This window comes from Buteo buteo, chromosome 13 (assembly GCF_964188355.1).
Source record: "Buteo buteo chromosome 13, bButBut1.hap1.1, whole genome shotgun sequence".
NCBI classification, from domain to species: Eukaryota; Metazoa; Chordata; class Aves; order Accipitriformes; family Accipitridae; genus Buteo; species Buteo buteo.
This window is the reverse complement of record NC_134183.1, coordinates 3196517-3218537: the sequence shown is the minus strand read 5'-3', so window position 1 is coordinate 3218537 and position 22021 is coordinate 3196517. Positions and strand designations below refer to the sequence as shown.

Here is a 22021-nt window from a genome sequence, read left to right as displayed (position 1 = left end):
GCTTCCCCCCCCCCCGCTACCCCCTTCCCGGGAAAGCCCCCTCCCAGCAAACCCCCTTCCCCAGACACCCCCCTCCTGGGACTCCCCCCCCTCCCGGGACCCCCGTCTTCCCAAGACACCCCCCCCCCCTCCCGGGACATCCCCTTCCCGAGACCCCTCTGTCCCAGGGCACCCCCCTCCTGAGACCCCCCATCTTCCTGAGACCCCCCTCTGGAGACACCTTCTTCCCCAGCAACCCCCCCCCCCCCCAAGACCCTCCTTGCCAGGACCCCTCTGTCCCAGGACACCCCCTTCTGAGACCCACATCTTCCCGAGATCCCCCCCCCCCCCCGGACTCCCCCTCTCCCAGGACCCCCATCTTCCCAAGACCCCCATCTTCCTGAGACCACCCCCCCCCATGGGACTCCCCCCCTCCTGGGACCCCCACTCATGGGATCCCCCCCCGGGTACACCCCTTTCCCAAGACACCCCCTCCAAAGACCCCTCCATCCCAGGACACCCCCCTCCCAACATTCCCCCTCTCGGGACCCCCATCCTCCTGAGACCCCCCCCTCCCTCCTGGGACTCCCTCCCTCTGGAGACACCTTCTTCCCCAGCACCCCCCCCCCCCCAAGACCCTCCTTGCCAGGACCCCTCTGTCCCAGGACACCCCCTCCTGAGACCCCCCCCCTCTTGGGACCCCCGTCTTCCCAAGACCTCCCCCCCTCTTGGGACACCCCCTTCCTGACACCTCCCCTGCCCGAGACCCCCATCTTCCTCAGACCCCCCACCTTCCTGAGACCACCTTCCCCCCAGGGGACTCCCCCCCCCCTCCTGGGACCCCCACTCATGGGATCCCCCCCCCAGGGACACCCCTTTCCCAAGACACCCCCTCCCAAGAACCTCCTTCCCAGGACCCCTCTGTCCCAGGACACCCCCTCCCAAGACACCCCCCCCCCCCCCTTGGGACCCCCATCTTCCTGAGACCCCCTCCCCTCCTCCTGGGACTCCCCCCCTCCCGGGACCCCCACTCATGGGATCCCCCCCTGGGGACACCCCTTTCCCGAGACACCCTCTCCCACGACCCTCCTTCCCAAGACCCCTCCATCCCAGGACACCCCCTTCACAACATTCCCCCTCTCGGGACCCCCATCTTCCTGAGACACCCCCCCCCGCCCCAGGACACCCTTCTGGGGACACCCCCTTCCCGAGACCCCCCTTGCCAAGACCCTCCATCCCAGGACCCCTCCATCCCAGGACCCCCCACTCCCAGGACCCTCTCTTCCCAGGACCCCCCCCCCCCCCCAAGACACCCCCTCTCCCGGGGACCCCCCCTTCCCAGGACCCCCCCCCCTTTGCCAGGGAGCAAAGGAAAAGGGTTGGAAGTACAGCCCTGGGGACCCGGAGATTTAGGGACGGGTGGGAGCGACTCCATACATCCAGCGGTGCTGGTTCCTCCTTGCATCCCGAAGGTCAGCAATATTTTATTGCATTACCCGAAATAGAATGAAAGCGTTGAAAACGCTGCCTTGAATACAAATGCTGAATTCCCGTCATTTACGTCTGGTGGTTCCCTACCTCGGCACCTCAACGGTGCGTGATGTTTCCCACCGGAGTTATTCCCTTTCCAGCAAATATTCCCACCACCCTCCAGCCAGGCCCTTCGCCTTAGTCCGTGACAGCCTTTTGCTGACAACCAGAATGGGATCAAACCCACCGAGATCTTAATTATCCCGTTCCCATGACCGCGATCCGACATCCTCCTTTTTTCCGAACGCCTCCTGCAAGGTGCTGGGAAAGGCTGAGCCGAAAACGAAACCCAGGAACGTCGCTGAGCATCTGGAGTCCTGCAGCAGAGGTGCTGCGTGCCTGCTCAGGAAAAAAAAATCTGCGAACTCCTCGTGCTCCAGCAAACAGACTGCTCGGCTTCTCGCAGAGGAGCACAGCAGCTTGACGGAGAAATATTTGAAATTTCTTGCCCCAGTTGGGTTTTTTTTTGCACCTGAGGAGCCGCCCCAGCGTCACGCACGCCTGCGCTGAAGCGCAGCTCTGTAAGAGCAGTATGGACACAATATTTTTACTTGGAAAATGGAGCGGAGGAGGCTGCGTCCTCACCTGGAAAGCAGAAAAGGGTCTCAAAGCACAGTATTAAGCAGAAAGCACCGATTACACGAGCAGGTATCACGGCCACGCAGAAACCTTTGCGTTCACACCTTTGCCTACAGAGATGATTGGAAATATCCCGGATTCAATCCCAGCCCTGGTCCCAGGGCCCTCGTTAGGCACAGGCACCTTTTGCTGCAGCCCCTGAGCAGCAGAAATCCCGTGGGCCGGCACGGCGAGGATTTGGGGAGGAGGTTTTTGGGGAGGACGTTTTTGGGGACGAGGTTTTGGGGAGGAAGCTGCTTCCACCAGGTGTCCCCCGAGTGCGGTGCGGCCCAGCAGCGGTGGGGCCAGGCTCCTTCAGATACCTCACATACAGAAAATGATCAAATCCCTGCCAATCTTTATGCTAGCGCTTCCTTTAGGGGAACAAAAATAAAAAATAAAAAAAAAATCAGAAAGGCTTGCTTTAACTGGAAACTTTCTTCTTTTCATTACCTTAACAAAGAGAATTAGATAAAAGTACTCTAATTAAATAATGCCCTTTAGTTTTGCTTAATGAATACTGGGTAAATACAATGGCATAATTTGAGCTTCAATAAAACAAACCCTAAACTCCTTATCTTCATCCATCTAGCATTAAATAGAATAAAAGCCCGTCTGGGGCTGAATTCTGGTCACTTTGATGTTTGGTTGTGGTCTCTGTTTATACTTCCAAAGTTTTAACGACTCATATTCACGTTCTACCTGCAAAGTTTCGAACTCCGCGGAGTTTAGGGTATTTTAGCACCACCACCGCTCCGCTCAAGCCTTGTCCTCCCAGGGAAGAGCTCAGAGCTCGGGGTCTGCACCAAGAACCCCCCCTGGCCCACAGCTCAGAGCAAGAAAAAGCAAAACGGTCCGCACAAAGCACGGCAGCAGCTTCACGTGGGGCTGTTCCAAAACATCGGGCTGTGTCCTGCGGGAAGATAACATCCCCTAAAATCCATTTTACCGGCGGACGGGTGAGACACCCGTGGTACTGGGTGCTGCTGTGGTCGGACACGCGCGGCGGCATCGCTACAAGAGTCAAAACCAACCTGCGCGACGGGGAGAGCGCCTCCGGAGAGGAATTATCATCTAAAGCACTGCAATGCTTTTCATCTTCAAAGTACATTAAAACCACTACCTAATTAATTTTTACAACAGCCCTCTATGCTCAGATGCTTTAAACGTAATCTCCACTTATAGATACAAAAAGCCGAGGGTGATGTAATTTGTTCAGGGCCGAAAGGAGTCTGCGTCTGAGGCGGGGATGGGCACTGCTTATTGCAAGCAGCGGGCACCAGAAACCCGTCCAACTCCTACTTCTGAGCGAAAAACTTTAAAGACAAAGCAAGCAATTTCACCTCTTTAACAGGAATAAAGATCTAAGCAGCTACACCCAGGTAGCGGCACCAAATGCAACGAAGCTGAGCGAACGGTTGCACAAAGGTTTGGTAGGTACCGGCAATCTGACTTTTTTTTCACGGAAACATTTTTCTGCTTAGAATAGCGATGCTTCCACTTCTGCAGCTCCATCAGCATCAAAGCCAGTAATAAACCAAGCCAGCACCTGGCAAAACAACCGAGCACAGGGAGCTATAAACGTTTACACATTTATTTGAAAGTTTGGGATGTTTCTTCCCGCTGCTCAGGAGTCCAGTGTAAACCTGCTGTAGTTGTTGCTTAAATTAAATTACGTGAGCTTGACGACAAAAGGTAAAATAACAAAGCATTCAGGAGAAGTAAGTCTGAGTTGAAACTCTCTTAAGAGCAGGGGGAATTAATGAGGGGGTGCTTGGAGATTGGTGGGGTGATGTGACAGCCCCAGTCCAACAAACCCAGCGGTTAGTTTGTCTTCGGTTTGAGGTACCCAACGCCTACAGAGATGCCGCTGGTGCCAGGGTGGTCCTGGCTCCTCAGCTCCTCCTTAGCACGCTGTTTCTGCTCCGCGTATGTAAGTAATACGGATGGAATATAGAATTCAAAACTTTAAAGAAAACTTGAACATCCAAACTCCGTATTTTGCTGGTGCTTCTGCTAGTGAGTCTCTAGTTTGTTTTCTGTACCCAAATGGCAGACAGCTCATGCCAAAGCAGCGGGGATTTTTTTCTAGTTCTCATCGCTTTGGGCCGATGGACTCTCTGCATCGTATCGGGAGCTCTGAAGCCACAGCAGCACACGCAGAATGGCACCTCTTCCCTGCCAGCCTGCGGCCGGCCGTTTCTTCCACTGTCTTTTTAAAGGATCTCCTTACAGAAGTATTTCTTTGAAAAAGAAAGTTGGGCGCAGGCACTCACCTAAGGGATTCAGTGAACAGGATATTATGGAAATCCAGTTCAATGCGCTGCAGTTGTAATGCACTAATCCATCGTGTTTTGGAAAGGAAACATGACTAACTGAATTTCCTTTCTTTAAGTAGGTAGTGACTCAGCCTTTCAAAAGTAAAAAGAAAAAAAAAAAAGTACGCATTAAAATCACAAAGGACCATTTCCAAATCCTTCGGTAGCAGCCCCGCTCATCTTGCTGGTGTAAAGGACTGTGCAAAACCTGCTACAGCTGGACGTGGAACAGAGCGAGAGGGAGATGGGCACAGCAGAGCAGGCTCTATTTCTTGCGATCAAAGATGGGAGGTTCCACCCATCCTTTCTTGTGCTGGGCTGAGAGTGGAGAACAAGTTCAGCATCACGACAACAAATAAATGGCCAGAGCTGGAACATTATTCTCGAATTTCAGTTTGGTGGATGTGGCCCTTCTGTCCCCTACGGCTTTTATGTTGCAGCTGGCAAGAATGCACCTGCTCTGATTGCTCTTCCCATTCAGCAGAGAGTTTGCAAAAAGCCCAGGAAGGCTGAAATGATTTTGTCCAGTGATGCAGAAGCTCCAGGTAAGCAGCTGCTCTTTCACTGCTTCTCTTTTTACAAAAGCTTTGCTGAGCCCTTTGAGAACCAGAGGCCCAGCACATACATCGCTGAGATTCAAGCGCAGATAAAACCAGATCATTTTACATTTTCCTTTGGACTTACCACCTGCTTATTAACTGACCCGAGTCCCGCTCCCAGCCCATTTCTTGTCACCGTTTCGATCCATTTTTCTCACGGCTCGGGCGCTGGCTGTCCTTCTGCTCCATTGCAGACGCTTTCCTGACCTCGGGAGACCGAGTGACCACAACCCAAGGGCTACTTATGCCGGGAGCCCTTGGCACGCTCTTCCTTCTGCATTCTAAGAGTACCTTCGCCTTCCAGAAAGCAGAAATAAAAAAAGAAACGGCATTTATACTGTAAACCATAGCTGTTCTCGGCACGCTGTCAGAGGACACAGATATTCTCACCTGACGATGGGCTCCTCCCGCATCCAAAAAGGTCGCGATTCTATCGAAGCCGAGCACCGGCACCAGGTTTTCTGCCTCGTGCCAGCAGCCTGCCTTCTTGCTGCCGAGGGTCTGCATTGAAGAACGGCTCTTTTCTTTCTTCGAGGGATCGTTATTAGAGACCACGCCGGGCAGAACCAAATTACAGGTGAAAAAACCGAGCTCCCCGTTGTGTTCCCGCTTCTATTCGGAGACAGCGTTTCCCGAGTGCCCAGCACTTCAGCCGGGCACAGGCGGGGAGAACAAAACCACAGTAATCTCCTTGTGCCTTTTTTCATTACGGTGAGTTTTGTTCGGCTGCGAGGCAGAACGCGGCACGGTCCCTCATTAGGAGCATCAGGGGTGCCCAGCGGAGCGGGGACCGCGCGGGAACCGCTGCTGCTTCCCTGCTCTGGTTTCATCCAGATTGAAACAAAATAAAGCTGTTAAAAAAGCAGGTTGTCCAGAATTTTTTTTAGGTTTAATGAATCAGACGAGTTGCCATCAACGGTTAAACTTATTCTCAGAAATCAGGTAGCTTTCTCCGTAAGCAATTATTCCACCCGCCAGAACAGAGGCGATGGCTTATAAGAAGACAGAACAGGCTTTAAAGAGGAGATATACTCCGTATTTACTGGAAACGATGTGTTTGCATCAATAAACCTGTTTATAAGCACCAAGGATGATGCATTTGCATCACCTAACGCTAGAGCCCAGACCTTCTGCCAGGGAAGCCCTTCGACAGCAATTCAGAGCACCTGATTTAGAGACCTGCCTCCTTCTGTGAGCTAGAAGGAGACTAAAATAAACTGTGCAAAATCCAACTTCCTTCAGCATTTACTGCTCAGAGGCTGCAGCTGCACCCAGCCGAGAAGGGTGCTCTGCCACTGCCAAAGCCACGAGCTCTTTGCCACCAAAAACTTCCCCCATATTCAGAAGCAGGGCACGATTATCAAGTACAGGCCAATACCAATAGCAATTTGTAGCTGCGTATCAAGAAAAAGGGTTAAAACCCTGTTGAGAACAGCAGTATTTTGCACCTCTGTAAACAGTTACGCAAAATGCAAGTTCTTAGGAGTCAGATTTGCTCGTAGCATGCAAGACACAAATTTTACTCTCTGCCCTTATCCACCTTCTATAACAACATTCAAACTGGCTCAAAATGAAATTTCATAAAAGAAATTGCAATCTTGGCCTAAGACTTGGCACAGAGAGTTTCAGCCGAGTATTGACTTTTATGGGAAGTTAGAAACCTCTGGAAAAAACAAGTTTTCTAACTGAAGCATCAACAGACTCTGAACAACAGCAGTGCCAGGGGTACAAGAATTATATATATATATATATATATATATATATATATAGTAGTCAATGCATATAGAATACGGTAATCACAGCCACGTCAGTATAAACTTATATTCATTCTGTTCATGAATGACACCCCACGTTTGTAGAAAAAAGAACCAAAACGTCTATTTTAAATCAGCACAGTTCAAAGGGGGCAAACATGCCCCATCGCTGATGGGGTTGTGGCAGAAATCAGGTATTTTTCATCAGCACTGCCGTCATGCATGGCACCAGCCCCCGATCCAGCGGCTGTCAAACACTTGCCCACCACCAGCTGTGTTCCCTTCCCAGGGAATTTTGCTGTATGGATTATGAAATATAATTTCCCGCTTTAAAAAAACACTGCACTGGCTGACTCTGTATTACAGCATACTCTAGATATACCTGTCATTTAAAGAAAAATTATGCTTCCTGTTGCCGGCCCAATAAAAATATCCCGTCAGACAGAGGCTGCTACCTGCCCTTATTTAGCACTGTTTTTCTCAGAATCTCACTTTTGGAGCTGCTCAACCTCATTTAACCGTGTTCGAGAACATTTTTGCAGTGGATTCCTCCTCCTCCTTCCTCTCCCTGGCTGCCAGTAAGGCGTCGGCTTCTAGCCCTGAATATTTGGGCTTCTTCTTGCATTGCATGCTCCATACTGGGAATTTCCAGGTGGTCTCCAGCCTGGGACACCGAGTAGCATTGCATCCATACCCAAAAAATCATCGGGCACCTACATCGAGGCAGGGCTTTTGCCAACAGAGCCGCCGTGCAGAGGCGAACCCCCCTGCAAAAAGGGCTCGCGGTCGCCTTCACCTTCAGTGTCCAAGCCCCCCGCTGCTGACGTTTGCAGCGAGCCATCCACGTTTCTATCACGTTAAACAGGAGCGCAAAAGCCTACCGCTAACAAACCCGTCAGATGTATTCACAAAAAAACCCTGGCTCCAGTAATTAACTCCAGATCACGTTACCCTGGGAGCTACATAAATAGAATAAAGGTTTAATAAACCACCTCGACAAAAACACTCAAGTGGTGGTGGTTGTACGCACCGAGTGATAAAGACCATCCCTACCCCGCAGAGCTTACAGGCAGCTCTAGTCTGGCAGCGAAGGAAGCCCTCGGACCCCCCCCACGATGCTCGGACCCCCCCACGATGCTCGGACCCCCCGTGGGACCCTATTCCCTGGGCAGGAGCATCGGGAGGCATGGGTCTGCAGCCAGGGGGAATCCAGAGCAATGACCCGTTTACAGTTGAACCCTTAATTGTGTTGTCGAATGAACCTGCGACTCGTTTTGCTGGGGGAAAAAAAAAAAAAAAAAAAAAAAAAAAAAAATCGGTGGAACAAAGGAATTGGGGAAAAACAGCAAGAAACAAAGTCCGAAGTACAGAGCAGTGCCACAAGGTGAAAAAAAAAAAAAAAAAGAACTAAATGCCTATGTAAGCCAGGGAGCGAGAGAGACGAGGCAGATGACTCAGAGGGACTGCCATCCGCCGGGCCAAAGGTTGTGCCTACACCTACAGCCAGCCAAGAACAGCCCCAGCAGCGTCACCGAGCGATGCCGCGGGGCTGGGGACGTACGCCGTGCGGGAACGACCCGGAGCCAGCGCTGCAAACCCAGCAAAGCACAAAAGGTCTGGGGCTGAAGGCTGGACTAAGTGCTCACAAGATGCCTGAAGGATGCATTTGGGTCCATTACTTCACCAAAGTAAACAGAGAACCTATTATATACATATATATATATATGCACGGAGTACAGATAGGAGGAAATGCAAACAGTAAAATAAAACCAGCAATATTTGCAGCGTTAAAACCCCCACCAGCAGCCAAGGAAAAAGCGGCCACGACATTTAGCTCTGCCTCTACCATGCCAACCCTAAAACGTGTGGCAGAGGAACAGGACCGCCGATGGGGGCTTTCTGCACGCAGGGCATGTCTCGAGCGTGGATGCCTCTGTACAGCAACACAGCAAAAAGGTGACCACGTAAAACGTACCTGGTAAAATTTCAGGCTTTTTTTACAAGAGACAAAAACATCACCAAGAGCATGACTGCAAGGCTCAGAAAGAGGGACATGCAATGTAAGATACGCTGTATAAAAACGCTTTTTCCCTCAGCCCCCAAGTAAATGATTTCCAGAGGTATGAGGCTGCTTTAGTTCACCTGTGTGTTAACCTCACATTTTTTTTAAATATTAAAAAAATCCTATCTGGCTCTTAGATGTCATGGCTCTCCACGTCCATGCCTGCCCCTCTTCTTTAGGTTAACAGACTCTAGCATCACCCTCGCCCCTCCTGGAAGAGAGTGCTCAACCCATTATTATTATTATCTAGCCAGATTTACGGCTCTAAGACCTTACTATTACTTAGGTTACTAAGTTGAAAGTAGTTTTTATTTATTGGCCTCTGCTGCTTTTATGAGCTGCATGTACTTCTTGGGTCATTTTATCCTCTCTGAATTCCCCAGCTATCTGGCTAAAGCCACAAAGAGAGACTTTCCCGACTCTGCGTGCACCAGGGCAGCACGGTTTGTTTAACTTCTGCCAACTGCAGTGTCCTCCCGGGCTTTTCATCCACCTACTCGAGCTCCAAGGTGGGAAAACGTGCAACGAGCCAACGGCTGCAGGAGAAGAGTCTTGGGGAGAAGGAGATGGAGGAAATTCAGAGGAAAGTTAAGACGTAGCTGAACTCTCAGGAACCGCGTTTGGCTTTCAAAATGCTCGCAGCCTGCAATTCCCTTTAAACCGGGGAACAAAGGAATGCAGGATATCGCTCGGCACCATTCAGGCCGGTGAAGAGCAGATGGTCTCTGCTCCCATAAGCGGCTCACGCTGCGGCCGGCTCATTGTTTCTCACCTTCCCTCTCGTCAAGCCGTATTCTCCTCCCCAGCATCTGCACCCGCTGTTTGCTTTGGCTTTTCTTCAAGCTCCTTCCCCAGACATCCTCTCGGGGGTATCCCTTTTTTCCAGCTGGTCCCTCTTGTCTTGGAGAACTTCCTACCGTTTCTTCATCTTCTGTAGCAGAGAGTCCTGCCTTGCCTGCCTGCCCCATAGCAGAGCCTTTAGTGTGCTTATTCCTACTCTTTTTTTTATTTTCCACCAGCACGGTGGTGTGAGCGTGCTGTATCCCAGGAGCATCAGGGAAATGGCTGGCATTCACCTGTCCGCATGCAATCAGCTCCGCTTCTCTAGGGGGGCTGACCACTACCTCAGCTAAAAAAATTACGGGAAATTTCACAGGATACTGCCCAGGGGATAGGATCACGCTTGAAAATATCGTTATCTTGCCTGTTGTCTCTAAAAGCCATCATTACCCTCTCTCACAGCACAGACCATGCCAAACCCTGGCTACCCTTGCCCCCCAATATCCTTCCTTCTCCCCAGCTCCCATTCCCATGAAGGGAGGCGATGGCTGGAAGCAGCAGAATCCAACAAAAACATGAACCGGAACCGAAGGAAACCAAAATAGCCACTGGGTCCTTCTGCAGAGGTCCTGCTGGAGCCCGTCCCACCTCCGGCTCCATGGAAGTTGGCTCACCAAGCTCCTCTGCTCCGCTCCGCTCCATTTCTTCATTTGCAAAGCGTATATTGTTTTTGGAAGATCCCACTTCCCAGGCACCGTGACTTCTGTCCGTCCCTGCACAGGGTTGTCATCCAAAATACACAACAGCTTCAGAGCAATAGCTACGGCACCTTCACGCCGTGTGACACGCTGGGAAAACCGTGATTTGAGCCCAAAACCCTGGTCTTAGCGTTTGAGGATGTACACGGAGGTACCAGAGGTGTTTTGGACACCAGTTGTGCTTCTGTTTCACACCATCTATGCTTATAACAGTTATAAACCACACATGACCAGCATCTGAATTTTCCAAACAATTCTTAGCGAAGGGATATCAACCAGGGGAAAACATAGCCCTCCCCGCCGAGATGTAAGAAATGGAAATATATAACAGAACTCTGACATGGTCCTGCAGGAGTGAAGCAGGACGACTTTGAGAAGCTGCACCCCTCGAGCTCGCTGTTGTTTGTGGACAGAGCCGTGGGATTAATTTTTGGCCTGTCGGTGATCCACAAGTGATCGTTCGCGCAAACACTGAAACCGAAGCCTCTAATTGTATTTTTACTGGACAAACCCACCACATGACATGGCTCGCCTTCCAAGCGACCCGATCAAAGCGAATGCTGGAAACGAAGTCGTGCCTAAAACAAATACATATTTCAGCACAAATCTCGTGTTTACAAACGCGGGGAGATTTTTCAGTAGTGCCCTGAAACTGCAGCATGTTTGTCCAATTTCTCTGCAGCAAATTCGTTTCTTAGCAATGAAGGAGCAAGCTGGAAGGAGGAATAAACAAACCATATCATGTATAAAATTCAAACGACTACATACGGAGGGTAAGTTCTAGAGAAAAAGTTATGGCCAGACCCAGACGTAGAAATCAGATCTCTTTGTTCAGCCCTATGGATTCGCCCTAGGAGAAATTCCCTTCCCGCTGAGCTGCTCTCTCCCCAGGCACTTTGCAATACCGCTGTATTTCACGGCCACTCGTAACTAGAGAATTCAGCTACTAAAAAGTCATTGCGCAGGGATGCACAGGGCACGGCACTACTTATTGACACAAGATGATTAAAGTAACGTTCCTAGAGAATTCACTTGCATGCATTGGGAGAGACAGGCTCCTGTAAGGCACCTTGCTGGATCCAAAGTGATTTTTCTGTTCTGCTTCAGTGTCTGCTCTCACAAACTAATTGCTGCCCAGCAAATCAAAGCGTTTCACTGTAAACCAAACCAGCAACTCAAGTCGCGTTTAAAAAACTACTTAATAAGCCCTCCGAAGACAAACTGCCTTTTCCGCAGCTTGGAAGCGCTGCTGACCGCGGGAGGAGACAATTCGAACAGCAGAGACGGGGACCTGGAGGAGGGCGAATCCTACCTAGGGCGAAGGAGATCAGGTCACATTGTCTGCAGAACTGAGACTTTAAAAATAAAAAAATCTGCCGAAGGGAAACTAAACGCCGAGCGTGAAGGCCGGGCACTGTGCTGGAGCAATCGTGAGCAATAAAGATTATAAAGCGTTTGGGTACCACTTGACTGAAAACTGATGGTAACTTCTTCCCGGCACCGTGACGCACCATCCGTGGAAGTCCCGTCGTCCTTCCGTGGGGTCACCCACCGCCACCCCCGCTCGGCTCCGGCGCAGGGCAGGACACCCCGCAGGGGCTGGGGAAGGCTCCAGCCCCTCACCCCAAACCCAGGGCAGCTCCCACCCCCTCAACCGCCTGCCGAAACTCGTCCGCCGGGCGGCACGTGACGGACGGACAAACCTCCCCAGGTCCCAAGCTCAAGCCTAAACCCATTAAAGCCGGGAGAAAATTTCCCTCGGCATTAGCAGGGTGCTGTAGAAGGGTGCCCTAATTCTAGGGAAGGCAGTGCTGTAGTGGGATCCCAGACCCCCGCGTGCTTTTGCAGAGGGGGAAATAGGGAAAACATAAAAAAAAACCAATTAAAACTGATATTGCGCTGTTTGCTGGGTGCCAGCAGGTTTTGCTGGGCTGTCCCAGCTCCTGCATGTGATGGGGATGTCCCGGAGCACCTGATGGCACCTGGGACACAGCAAGGGACATGGCCAGCGCTCTGGGAAACTGCAGAGAACAAGGACTCCATCCTTTCTAGGAAAAAAACACCCTAAACCAACCGGGCTCTTGTTCTCACTCGACAGATTTTTTTCCAACAGCCATCGAAAAACTTGATGGAAAAACCAAAGGAGCAGCCGTCGTTTTGCACCTGCGTGCAAGTTAGAGCAACAAAAGGATGTCAGAAACATTAAAAGCAAATTAAAAGCCATGGTCTTACTGCGCATCCTTATCGAGACGAGGCCTCCGGACCGCGGCCGGCTCGCTACGGCGATCCTCGAAGGCTGCCCGCGCCACTGCTAATTTAGCTTATAGCTACTGAATTTTAACGCTGCCATTTGTAATGTGTTAGTTAAGGGTTTGTCAGCGTTTCCATCGTAAACCTTTCATTTTGGGGATTTATTGCTTGGCTATAAGGATTCGCTCTTAGCTGCAAGTTTGGCAGGAAGGCACGTACAGCAGCGTATTTCCCTCACCCCAATCACTCCAAATATAAGGACAGTTACACCAACGGATCCCTAATTGGGGGTTACAGCCTCCCTCAGACTTCGGCCCTCACAGCTAAAAATGGGAAAATCCCGAGGAACGCCAGCCTAGCGCAGCTCAGCTGCACGGGGCCGGCTGGGAAATGGAGCGGTGCAAGGGCACGGTATAAAAAAAATCAGCTCCAATACAGAATACAAAATCCAGCCCAAGGGAAAAGGGCACGGGAAGCGGCAGCGCTTCTTACGATCCCAGACATGTTCTCCATGCAACCTTTTCCCTGGCTTTTATACCTTGGTCATCAATATTTCGCTGGGGTGTAAACCAACATCCTTGGCACTAATTTAGCTGTAAATGTTTTTAAAGCGCACAGTTCTTAGCGCTTAGGGTTTGTTTTTTTTTTTATTATTATTCTAGTGTTCCTATAATGAAACATATGAAGCACTGCTTTAGGAAGGCCTATCTTTTCTTTTTCTTAGGAGCTTTTCCCAAAGCGGGGTTCCTCCGTACAAAAGGGGGTCCCCATCTTCTACCGCACCCCGGCATACAGCTGCGTTTCTGATCCAGGCAGCATCCTCATCCTCAGGCGGATGCCATCGCATCGGCTCTTCCCGTGGGAAACCTCCGTGAGCCTGCAGGGGCCGAGCTGACCACCTTGGCAAACATTCTGGTTTCAGACTTGGGATGAACTCACTTCAACCGATCTGCCTGCGAGGGTAAAAGAAAAAAAAAAAAAAAGAAAATATTAAGAAATTGCTAATGTTATATAAGGCGACTAAGAGCCGTGGTTAAGCCAGGGCACCGCCGCGCTGCGCAGAACGTAGACCGCCCTTGGCATCCCACGAGCACAAAAGCCAGAGGTTCCTCTCCAACGGATCCTTCATATCGAAACCCAACGGAGACACAACGGAGCGTGTCTTTTTTTTTTTTTTTTCCCTCTTTCCGCCGTATTCTTCCCCCCCGCTCGCTCTCGCTTTCACCGTGGTGCATCGGAACCCCGTGGCGGGCTCTCCCGCTGTTGGGTGGCGGGTGGCGGAGGCTCTGTGTGCACCCACGGGTCACCCGTGGGCGCGGGTGGGACGACGGGACCGACCGCGCCGAGACCCCCGTGGGCTCCCGCTCTGCCCCGGCGTGCGACCATCCCACCACGTCCGCTTCCAGCTGCAGCCTGAGAGCTGGAGCCGTTCCCTGGTCCCCAGGGAGCCTCAGGACCCTCCCGGGGAAGCGTCTGCCCCCCCCCCAGGACACGGTCACGGAGGGAGGACAGCCGGCAGCCACCGCGTCCGCCTCCTGCATCGCGCCGGGACCACCCAGGAGCTGCGCAGCAGCAGGCAGGGGCACAGGCAGGGGTGCAGGAAGGCAGGGGTGCAGGCAAGGGTGCAGGCAGGCAGAGGCAAGGGTGCAGGCAGGCAGGGGCGGGTGCAGGCAGGGAGGGGTGCAGGCTTGCAGGGGTACAGGCAGGGGTGTGGGCATGCAGGGGCGCAGGCAGGGGCGCGGGCATGCAGGGGCGCAGGCAGGGGCGCAGGCAGGCAGGGGCGCAGGCAAGGGTGCAGGCAAGGGTGCAGGCAGGAAGGGGTGCAGGCAAGGGTGCAGGCAAGGGTGCAGGCAAGGGTGCAGGCCGGTGGGGCGCAGGCAGGCAAGGGCGCAGGCAGGCAAGGGCGCAGGCAGGGACACAGGCAGGCAGAGGCACAGACAAGGGTGCAGGCAAGGGTGCAGGCAAGCAGGGGTGCAGGCAGGGGTGCAGGCCGGCGGGGCACAGGCAGGGAGGGGTGCAGGCAGGCAAGGGTGCAAGCAAGGGTGCAGGCAAACAGGGGTGCAGGCAGGGGCACAGGCAAGGACCTTGCCCCTCACATCCCCAGCACTTTGGGGTAAAAAAACCCCAAACCAACAAACCAACCCCAAACCCCCAGGCAAGCCACCCCCCCCCCCTCACCCCCGGACCCCGCGCACCTCCGGGCATCCGCAGGCGCGCACCCCGCCGGCAAAACCAAACAAAAAAAAAACACCCCCCAAAAAAACCCCCCCAAAACCCCCAACCACCCCCGCCCCGGCGGCCCAGGCGCGCCCTCCGCGCGCGGCGCCCCGCCCTCCGCGGGGGCCCCTCCCTTCCTTTTTCCCGCGCAGCCTCCGCGGGCGCGCAAGCCTCCCGCCCCGCCCCTCCCCGCCCTCGCAAGGAAAAAAAAAAAAAAAAAAAAAGGCCAAAAAAAAAAAAAAAAAAAAGCAAAGCGGCGGGACTCCGGACTACAGCACCCAGGCGGCCGCGCGGGCGGGCGTCGGGGACGCGCCTGCGTAACGCAACCCCCCCCCCCCCCCCCCCAGCAGCTCCCAAGTTTGGAGCTTTTAGCTGCCAGCCCTGGCCCATCATGTAGGTGCAGCAGAGCCTTCCCTCGCATTGCAAGGAGGGGGGGAGCAAGCAACCCCCCCCCCTCTGCAAGCTGCCCTGCAAAGTGTGCAATTGCACGGCAACCCCCCCCCCTCCTCCTCTCCTTTCCCCCCCCCCCCCTCGCTGCAAGGAGAGCTGCTGCAGCAAGTCAGGAAAACTCCAGTTGCATGAAGATTGAGCGCTTGCAGTTTGCATCTTTGTTGCAAAACTCGCTCCAGACGAGAGGCAAGGCAAAGTCTTTTGTGCTTCCCCTCCCCCCAGCAAAGCAAAGGGGAAAATGTCTCAGGCGAGAGGTAAGGCTCCTACTTCGGTTCGTTGCAAATATGCAAAAAAAAAAAAAAAAAGCCGTGCCTGCAAAATTATTTTTTTTTTTCTTCAGTGCATGCATGCATTTGATTTTATTTATTTTTTTTTGGTCGGGATGCAATTGCATTTTGAAGTTTGAGGGCTTTCAATGGCTCTCAGTTGCATTTCCTGTTTAGTATGTGCCTTTTTGCAGCCACACACACACTCACACACACAGTTCCTGTAAGGCAGGGCTTGCAGTTCAGCTGTGCATTGACGTTATTTGAATTCTTCTGCGGGGATTACTGAGCCCTTTTTTTTTTTTTTTTTTTTTTTTTTTTGCCTTTTGCACAGTCAGGACAGATAAAAGGGTGTCGAAGAGCAGATGCGTTCGCTGCCGTAGATCTGCATGCAAAATGGGCACAATGCATGCGAATTGCAGCTGATTGCAAGCGCGGAATGAAATGAAACTTTTAAAGAAGTGCGGGGAGGAGATGAAAGGTGAAACTTGAGTGGAGTTACCAGGAATTAAATATATACCTATGTTTCCATGGGAAAGTATTGTTCTTGTGCCAGGACTGAGATCATTTTCCACCGATTTCTCCCCCCCCCCCCCCCCCCCGCCTTAATATTTGGTAACTTTTGGTCAGAGGCAGCAATGTGGTTTGTAACACCAGATCGCTGAGAGCATGCAGAAGGGCTGCTTTATTTAGAATTTAGGAGCAGGGGCTCGGCACTTGGGATGGAGCGGGAGGGGCGTGTTTGGGTAGGGGACAACAGTGATTTGATTTTTTTTTGGATTTTTTTTTTTTTTGCCAGCGTGGTGGGGAAAGCTTGATCTTTGCTTTTTAACTTGATGATTATTCCGGCGTGGCTCTGCCTTGTGTCCTGCAAGGGGGTGGTGGGAGGAGGTGGAGAATTTAATATTGCAAAAATGCTGTGGGAATGCAATAGTCCCTGCAAGACCAGGCTGAGATGTTTAAGGAGGAGTTGCTCCGGCCATTCATTGTGAAAATAGATGCACATATATGTCAGCGATTGGCCACACAGATGCAGCTTTTGGAGCTTCTTTTAAATGTTTGGATTTGATGTTGCAGCTTGCTTCTTGCATTTTGCAGCCCTCGCACATATGGGGTTTTGGGGGGGGGAGAGACAGTGCATGGCCCGCTGGGAGAGCAGCTCCCAAACTGGGACTGAGGCTTTTTTGTTGTTGTTGTTGTTGTTGTTTTTAAAAAAACAAACCCAAGACATCTGTGAAGTCCGTGGCCTTCCACTATAAGCCTTGCTGGGAGGACATAGGAAGGAGGTGCCTTCACAGCTCTTGCCACACAGTTTTTCCTTTGTAAGAAAAATGTAAAGTTGTTGTATAATTTATTCCTAATTTGGGTTTGCTGCAGTCATCTTTTCCAGCCAAGCAGAGAATTGTAAAAGTTTCCAATAGAAAGAGCCAAGGGAGTTTGATAATGCAAAATTGAACCAAATGGTACCCAGGGCACGCCGCCGTCCCCGTGAGACCCCCGGAGGGGCAGGGGAGCAGCCGCTTCCCAGGGATCCCCAGAAAACCTTGGGGTGGGAAAGCCTGATGGCATGGAGCCGGTGATGGGCAGGGACCTGTGCTGGTGACCCCGCAGCCCACCGGCCTTGGCCGTCCTCCTCGGTACCGGGAAAATGGGAAAAATACGAGTAGCCAACCCACAAAACATGATCTCGATGAATGGCATCATTCTTGAATCCGTTTGCCGGCCATCTCACGCTCTGCAATACGGGTGTCTGAAGGCTGAATTCCTTACACGGATAACTTTTCCAAGTTCAGCTGTTCAGGCTGAGGTTTTGCTTGGGAAGGGGTTTCAGCGCCGGGGTTTGCACCAGAGGTATCGTTCTTTGGGATGAATTAAGGGAGGCATAATCTGCACGTCAGGATCAGCTTTCATGTGTTGCACAGGAGGTTCCTCGTCAGCTTTCTAAAATACTGCACAGAGCTTCAGCCAGCTGCTGAGCCCTCTCCCTGCTTTGAATCATTTCCAAAGTTGTTCTGAGAATTTGCCAGAGATTAATTTTTTTTAATGCTGCTTGTCAGGGGAACATGTAAGCGGGAGGGTTATTCTCTGATAAGACTTACTCCCTGCAAGGAAACTCACCTAGTTAAGAGAGCAGAACCGCTCCTCGGACCCTACCTGTGCCGTATGAAGAAGCAGAGGTGGTCTGCTCTCTGTGCAACCATAGCGTGGGCTGGAGAAGATAAAAATCTCCCTGGAGTTTGGAAGCAAGAGTTTCATTCCGGCCCTTTCCATAGCAGAAACCGGCGGACGCCTGCAGCATCGCACTTGCACCGTACCTGCGCCCTGATGGACTCCCTAAGACTTTGCAGTCAACAAAATACAGATCAAGTCAAAAAGACAGCCCCGGGTGCAAACTCCTGCGTTTTGCACTGTGGTGGTTTCTACCTTCGTTCCCGCTTTTAAGTTGCAAAACGGTATTTTGAGTTGGATGGAGCAATCCGCAGCGAGGAAGAATTCCTGGAGCGCAGCAGGTCCCTGCGGTCCGATTCTCACCTTCGGAGAGGAGCCCGCTCCGCACAAGTGGGACTTGATGTTGATGGTAGCTCAGAAGAAGTTGAATTGTTGCCCAAATACGGCACATTTGGCTGTCATGACTAATAGGATATTATTCTGGAAGGGAAAAAAAATGCGGAAGTCCGTATTAATTACAAGCTAAACACAGTTTGAGGCTATAAATCTGAACTCTCGTGACAGCAGATATATTCAAGAGTCTTCCAAATTCATTGTAATGGGGGAATTATTCACTCACAAAGCCCACATCAGAGAAGCAACCTGGAAATATGCAAATGTCTCCATTGAAATAGGAAAAGGGAAGGGGGAGCGGTTCCCATTAGAGCACTAATTCATAAATAGTACATTGAAATGAGCTACGTTTAACTAAATATTGCTCTCCATTGATCTCATTCCTAATTCTTAGACTTTGTTGTTTCAAATACAATTTTCCATGCTCTAGCTGAAAGGGAACACTGGGATTATAAGAACCACATCCCACGTGGTGCTGGCTGAATGCGTACCCTACGGACTTTGACCAAAGGCCCTGCGCCTATTAAAAATACTATATTTTATGTAAAATGCTCGCTCTCCAGCTCGAAGTCTCAGTGGAACAGATGTAAAGCCTAAATGGTAGCTTTTTTTTTTTTTTAAAAAAAAAGTCCTACGTAGGTGGCAGGTTTTTGCTAGTATAAAATTAACCTGTAAGCAGCGTGAGGCTCCTGTTGGTTGTGCAATGTGCAGTTTGCCTCGTCAGCACCACCTCAGCTTCTCCCCATTAACGCACTCCCATGACATAGGCACTTGGCAAGGACGGGCTTCGCAAAAGCACGGTGAGCAAAGCTGTGGCACGGTCAGGGAGGTGCAAGCCTAGCAAAGCCTAGTCTAGCAGCAAACACAGCCGATTTCAGTTCGAGTTGTTGATCTGTCTATTTATTTATTATTTAAGGATACCATGTTGATTTACTCTTTCGCCCCGTTGCATGTGCTGCCTGCTTTTGAGACGGAGGTGCCCGTGTACCCGCTGCGGGTTAAGAGGGGGCAAACGTTTATAAAGAGGTTTAAAAGTCTCACGCGACGCCACGCTGGAGGAATTAACCAGCACGGGAAAAAAAGTAAACCAGCTAGTTGGGGTGGAAAGTATTAGGCTAGAAATGATGTTTGACATAAGCCAAATCACTGCACTAGCCAACTGGGCAACCTGGAACCAAGACACCCAGTCGAGCCCCTCCAGTGGCTGTATTTTGCTGCCTGCTCCTTCTGCATTGCACTAAAGAGGCATTTGCTTGCGGGGAAGGAACCCTCGTCCCCCCCCCACCCCAGGCACCAACACCGGGGGTGCAAAAACCAGAGTGTGTTTGCAGGGTGCCCTGTCCCCATGTCGCGACACGGCACGACAGCCAGCAACGTGCTGGTCAGGGCAGCAGCTTGCCAGCGCTAAGTGGGCTGTTTGGCAGGGCCAGGAAGACGTAAGGATTTAAGAGCTCAAGCTATAGAAGTAATTCTAGCAATAAAAGCGATGAGTTGCAGGGAAAAAGGAGCAAAGAGCTGTTCTCTCCTCCCAGCTGAAAAAAGTTTAGGTTTCTCACTGCCACAGTAAGCGTTGCTCACTTGTTACTGTAGTCACCAAAAAAAACGGAGCTTCCTTTGGGGTGAATTCCCTCCCATGACACATACACAAGCTGCTGCTAAGGTGAAGCAAATGATACTCAATTAAAACCACAGGAGTAATTTAGAGAGATGAGACACTAAATTCCTCCAAGAGTATTGGCATTAATGGAACACAATTACCTTCAAAGTTACATGGCAGATTTGCAAATCCTGTGTACTGTGGTTGCAAATATACAAGATGACTAAAAAGTTGCTTTTTTTTTTTTCCCATAAACGAATCATCCATTTGATGTCACTTGTCCATTTTCTCTTGCGGAAAAGAGCCGTAACAACACCTATAGAAGCCTCTCGGAAAAGGATTTAAAAACAACACATCTGAAACAAGCTCCGATCCCTTTTTTATGTTGGAAAAATAGCATGGGAGCTTTGGAAGCAGAGGAGCGGGAACACACTTGCAGCCCTCCTCTGTGAATGCACGTGGAGGACCGTAGCGTCTGTTACCCTGATCGTTGGGCACAATCACGATTCCCAGCCCTTTCCCGTGGGATTTCCTGCCTTCACCCCATGAACTTGCATTTCTAATGCTTGGGCTGCCCACAGGTCTTCTCCCGCTCCAAAGGCAAAGCTCTACATCTCACAGGGAGCTAAAGCAGCCGCAGCAGCGCTCGCTGGGCAGGTCCCAGCTTCCCGGCAGCAGCGGGTGGCACAAGTAATTCTGAATAAGGGAAAGGGGTAAAAACCAGAGCACGCAGGCATCCCTTACTGCAGTCACTCACGTTTTGGGGGACGATCAGTGCGTTGTACGAGTCGGCAGCATGGCCACCGGCAGCATCATTATATAAAGCGTTGAGTCAGTCTCCAGTGGCCGGATAAATTGCAGGACTGTTCTTTTAATTTTAGACATGGACAGAGCTATAATTAAAAAAAAAATGATGTTTCATTACCTGTAGAGTTACTTAGCTCCCTTCCTTAGGGCCTGTCTGGGAATAGTTTAAGAGATTAGCATTATCAGCTAGAGCGATGTTAGCAGGAAAGCAGATCTAGGACCCTGGAGCTGTGCCACATTAGATATTATCATCTGTGGTGGCAAGGTGGTGAAGGCCATTCAGTGCAATTTCCATATCTACTCATTGTGCAAAAAGGTTTTTTGGTTTTTTTTTCTTTTATCTTCCAAATCCACAGCATTCTGCATGTTGACAAGTGTGAATGGAAAAGTGTCTTCTGCTCAGTAAAAAGCAATTTGGAGAGGGGAAGCCTGAGACTCTCGCTTGTAGGGCTTTCTTTTGCCTCAAAGCCAAAATTAAAGCTATCCTTCCTTTTAAGCTAGACTTTCCAAACACTCAGTTGATATTTCAGAGGGTTCATCCCACCATGAAAGTCTCTGGGGTGCTAAAGCACTTCTGAGTCATCTTTACTTTGGAGATGTTGCAAACAGATGCTGAACATCCTTTATGGAAGCTCCAAGAAGCCACTTGTGCATCTTGGTCTGCTGGTGCTAGCCAAGCTGCAGCTGAACATCGTTCTGGATTTGCATCCCATAGTCAAGTAGGGGCCTGAATTTGCATGGCCATGGTAAAAGCAGCATCAGGACAGTATTTCGGGGTACTCAGGAGCTACTCGGGCTGCTTTCCCCCCACAATTGCTGTAGGAGCAATGGCCGTGGCTTGTTAGGCTGCTGCAAAAAGCTGCGTGCAGTGAAGCCCAAGGAGCATCGTGCAAACAGCTGGAGAGAGCAGCCTCTGCAGCTGAGATAGTTTCATATCTGTAAGAAAGATTGCAGAGAGGGCAAGCATTTTTTTCCCCTCTGTTTGAGCAGGAAAACTTCACCCAGCACAGCTGATTCAGTTTCTTGCTGTTGCTGTTTTGTTAGCCTACTTAGTTTGCAATTTTATAATCGAAGCTAGGTTTTCCTAGCCTGCACCCAAGCAGATCAAAAATCATTAGAAGAACTGAAGCCCAAGCAGCATCCACTTGTACTGCACTCGCATGAAACCAGTGGAAAAAAAACCCCAGCAGAAGTTGCAGATGAGATGCCACAGATAAGGCAGCAACAGAAAGTACGTACAGGAGTCAACACTTCACTGTGTCTGCAGTAAGAGGCCTTTAATGAAGGCTGAATCAGCATAGACTTGGTAGCTGCTTTTGAAGGAGAATCTCTTTCTAAACAAAAATATGTAATTGCACTCAGTGAAACAATGCTTATCAGCGCCAAATGGCCTCAGAGCATCATCTGGCAGTTCTTCTGTGGAAATCCCAGGCAACATGCTTTTGTGCTTATTTTCCTCCCACAATGGGGTCTG

General features: G+C 50.9%; 1 protein-coding gene across 1 annotated transcript in view; it reads left to right on the top strand.

Moving 5' to 3' along the window:
- The first annotated feature begins 15387 nt into the window (after positions 1–15387).
- MAP2K6 (mitogen-activated protein kinase kinase 6) overlaps positions 15388–22021 on the top strand; it is a 54076-nt gene continuing 47442 nt past the window's right edge. Inside the window, exon 1 of the mRNA XM_075044216.1 lies at positions 15388–15569. Coding sequence (XP_074900317.1) covers positions 15554–15569 — 16 coding nt within the window. The 5' untranslated portion in view covers positions 15388–15553. The remainder of the gene's footprint in view (positions 15570–22021) is intronic.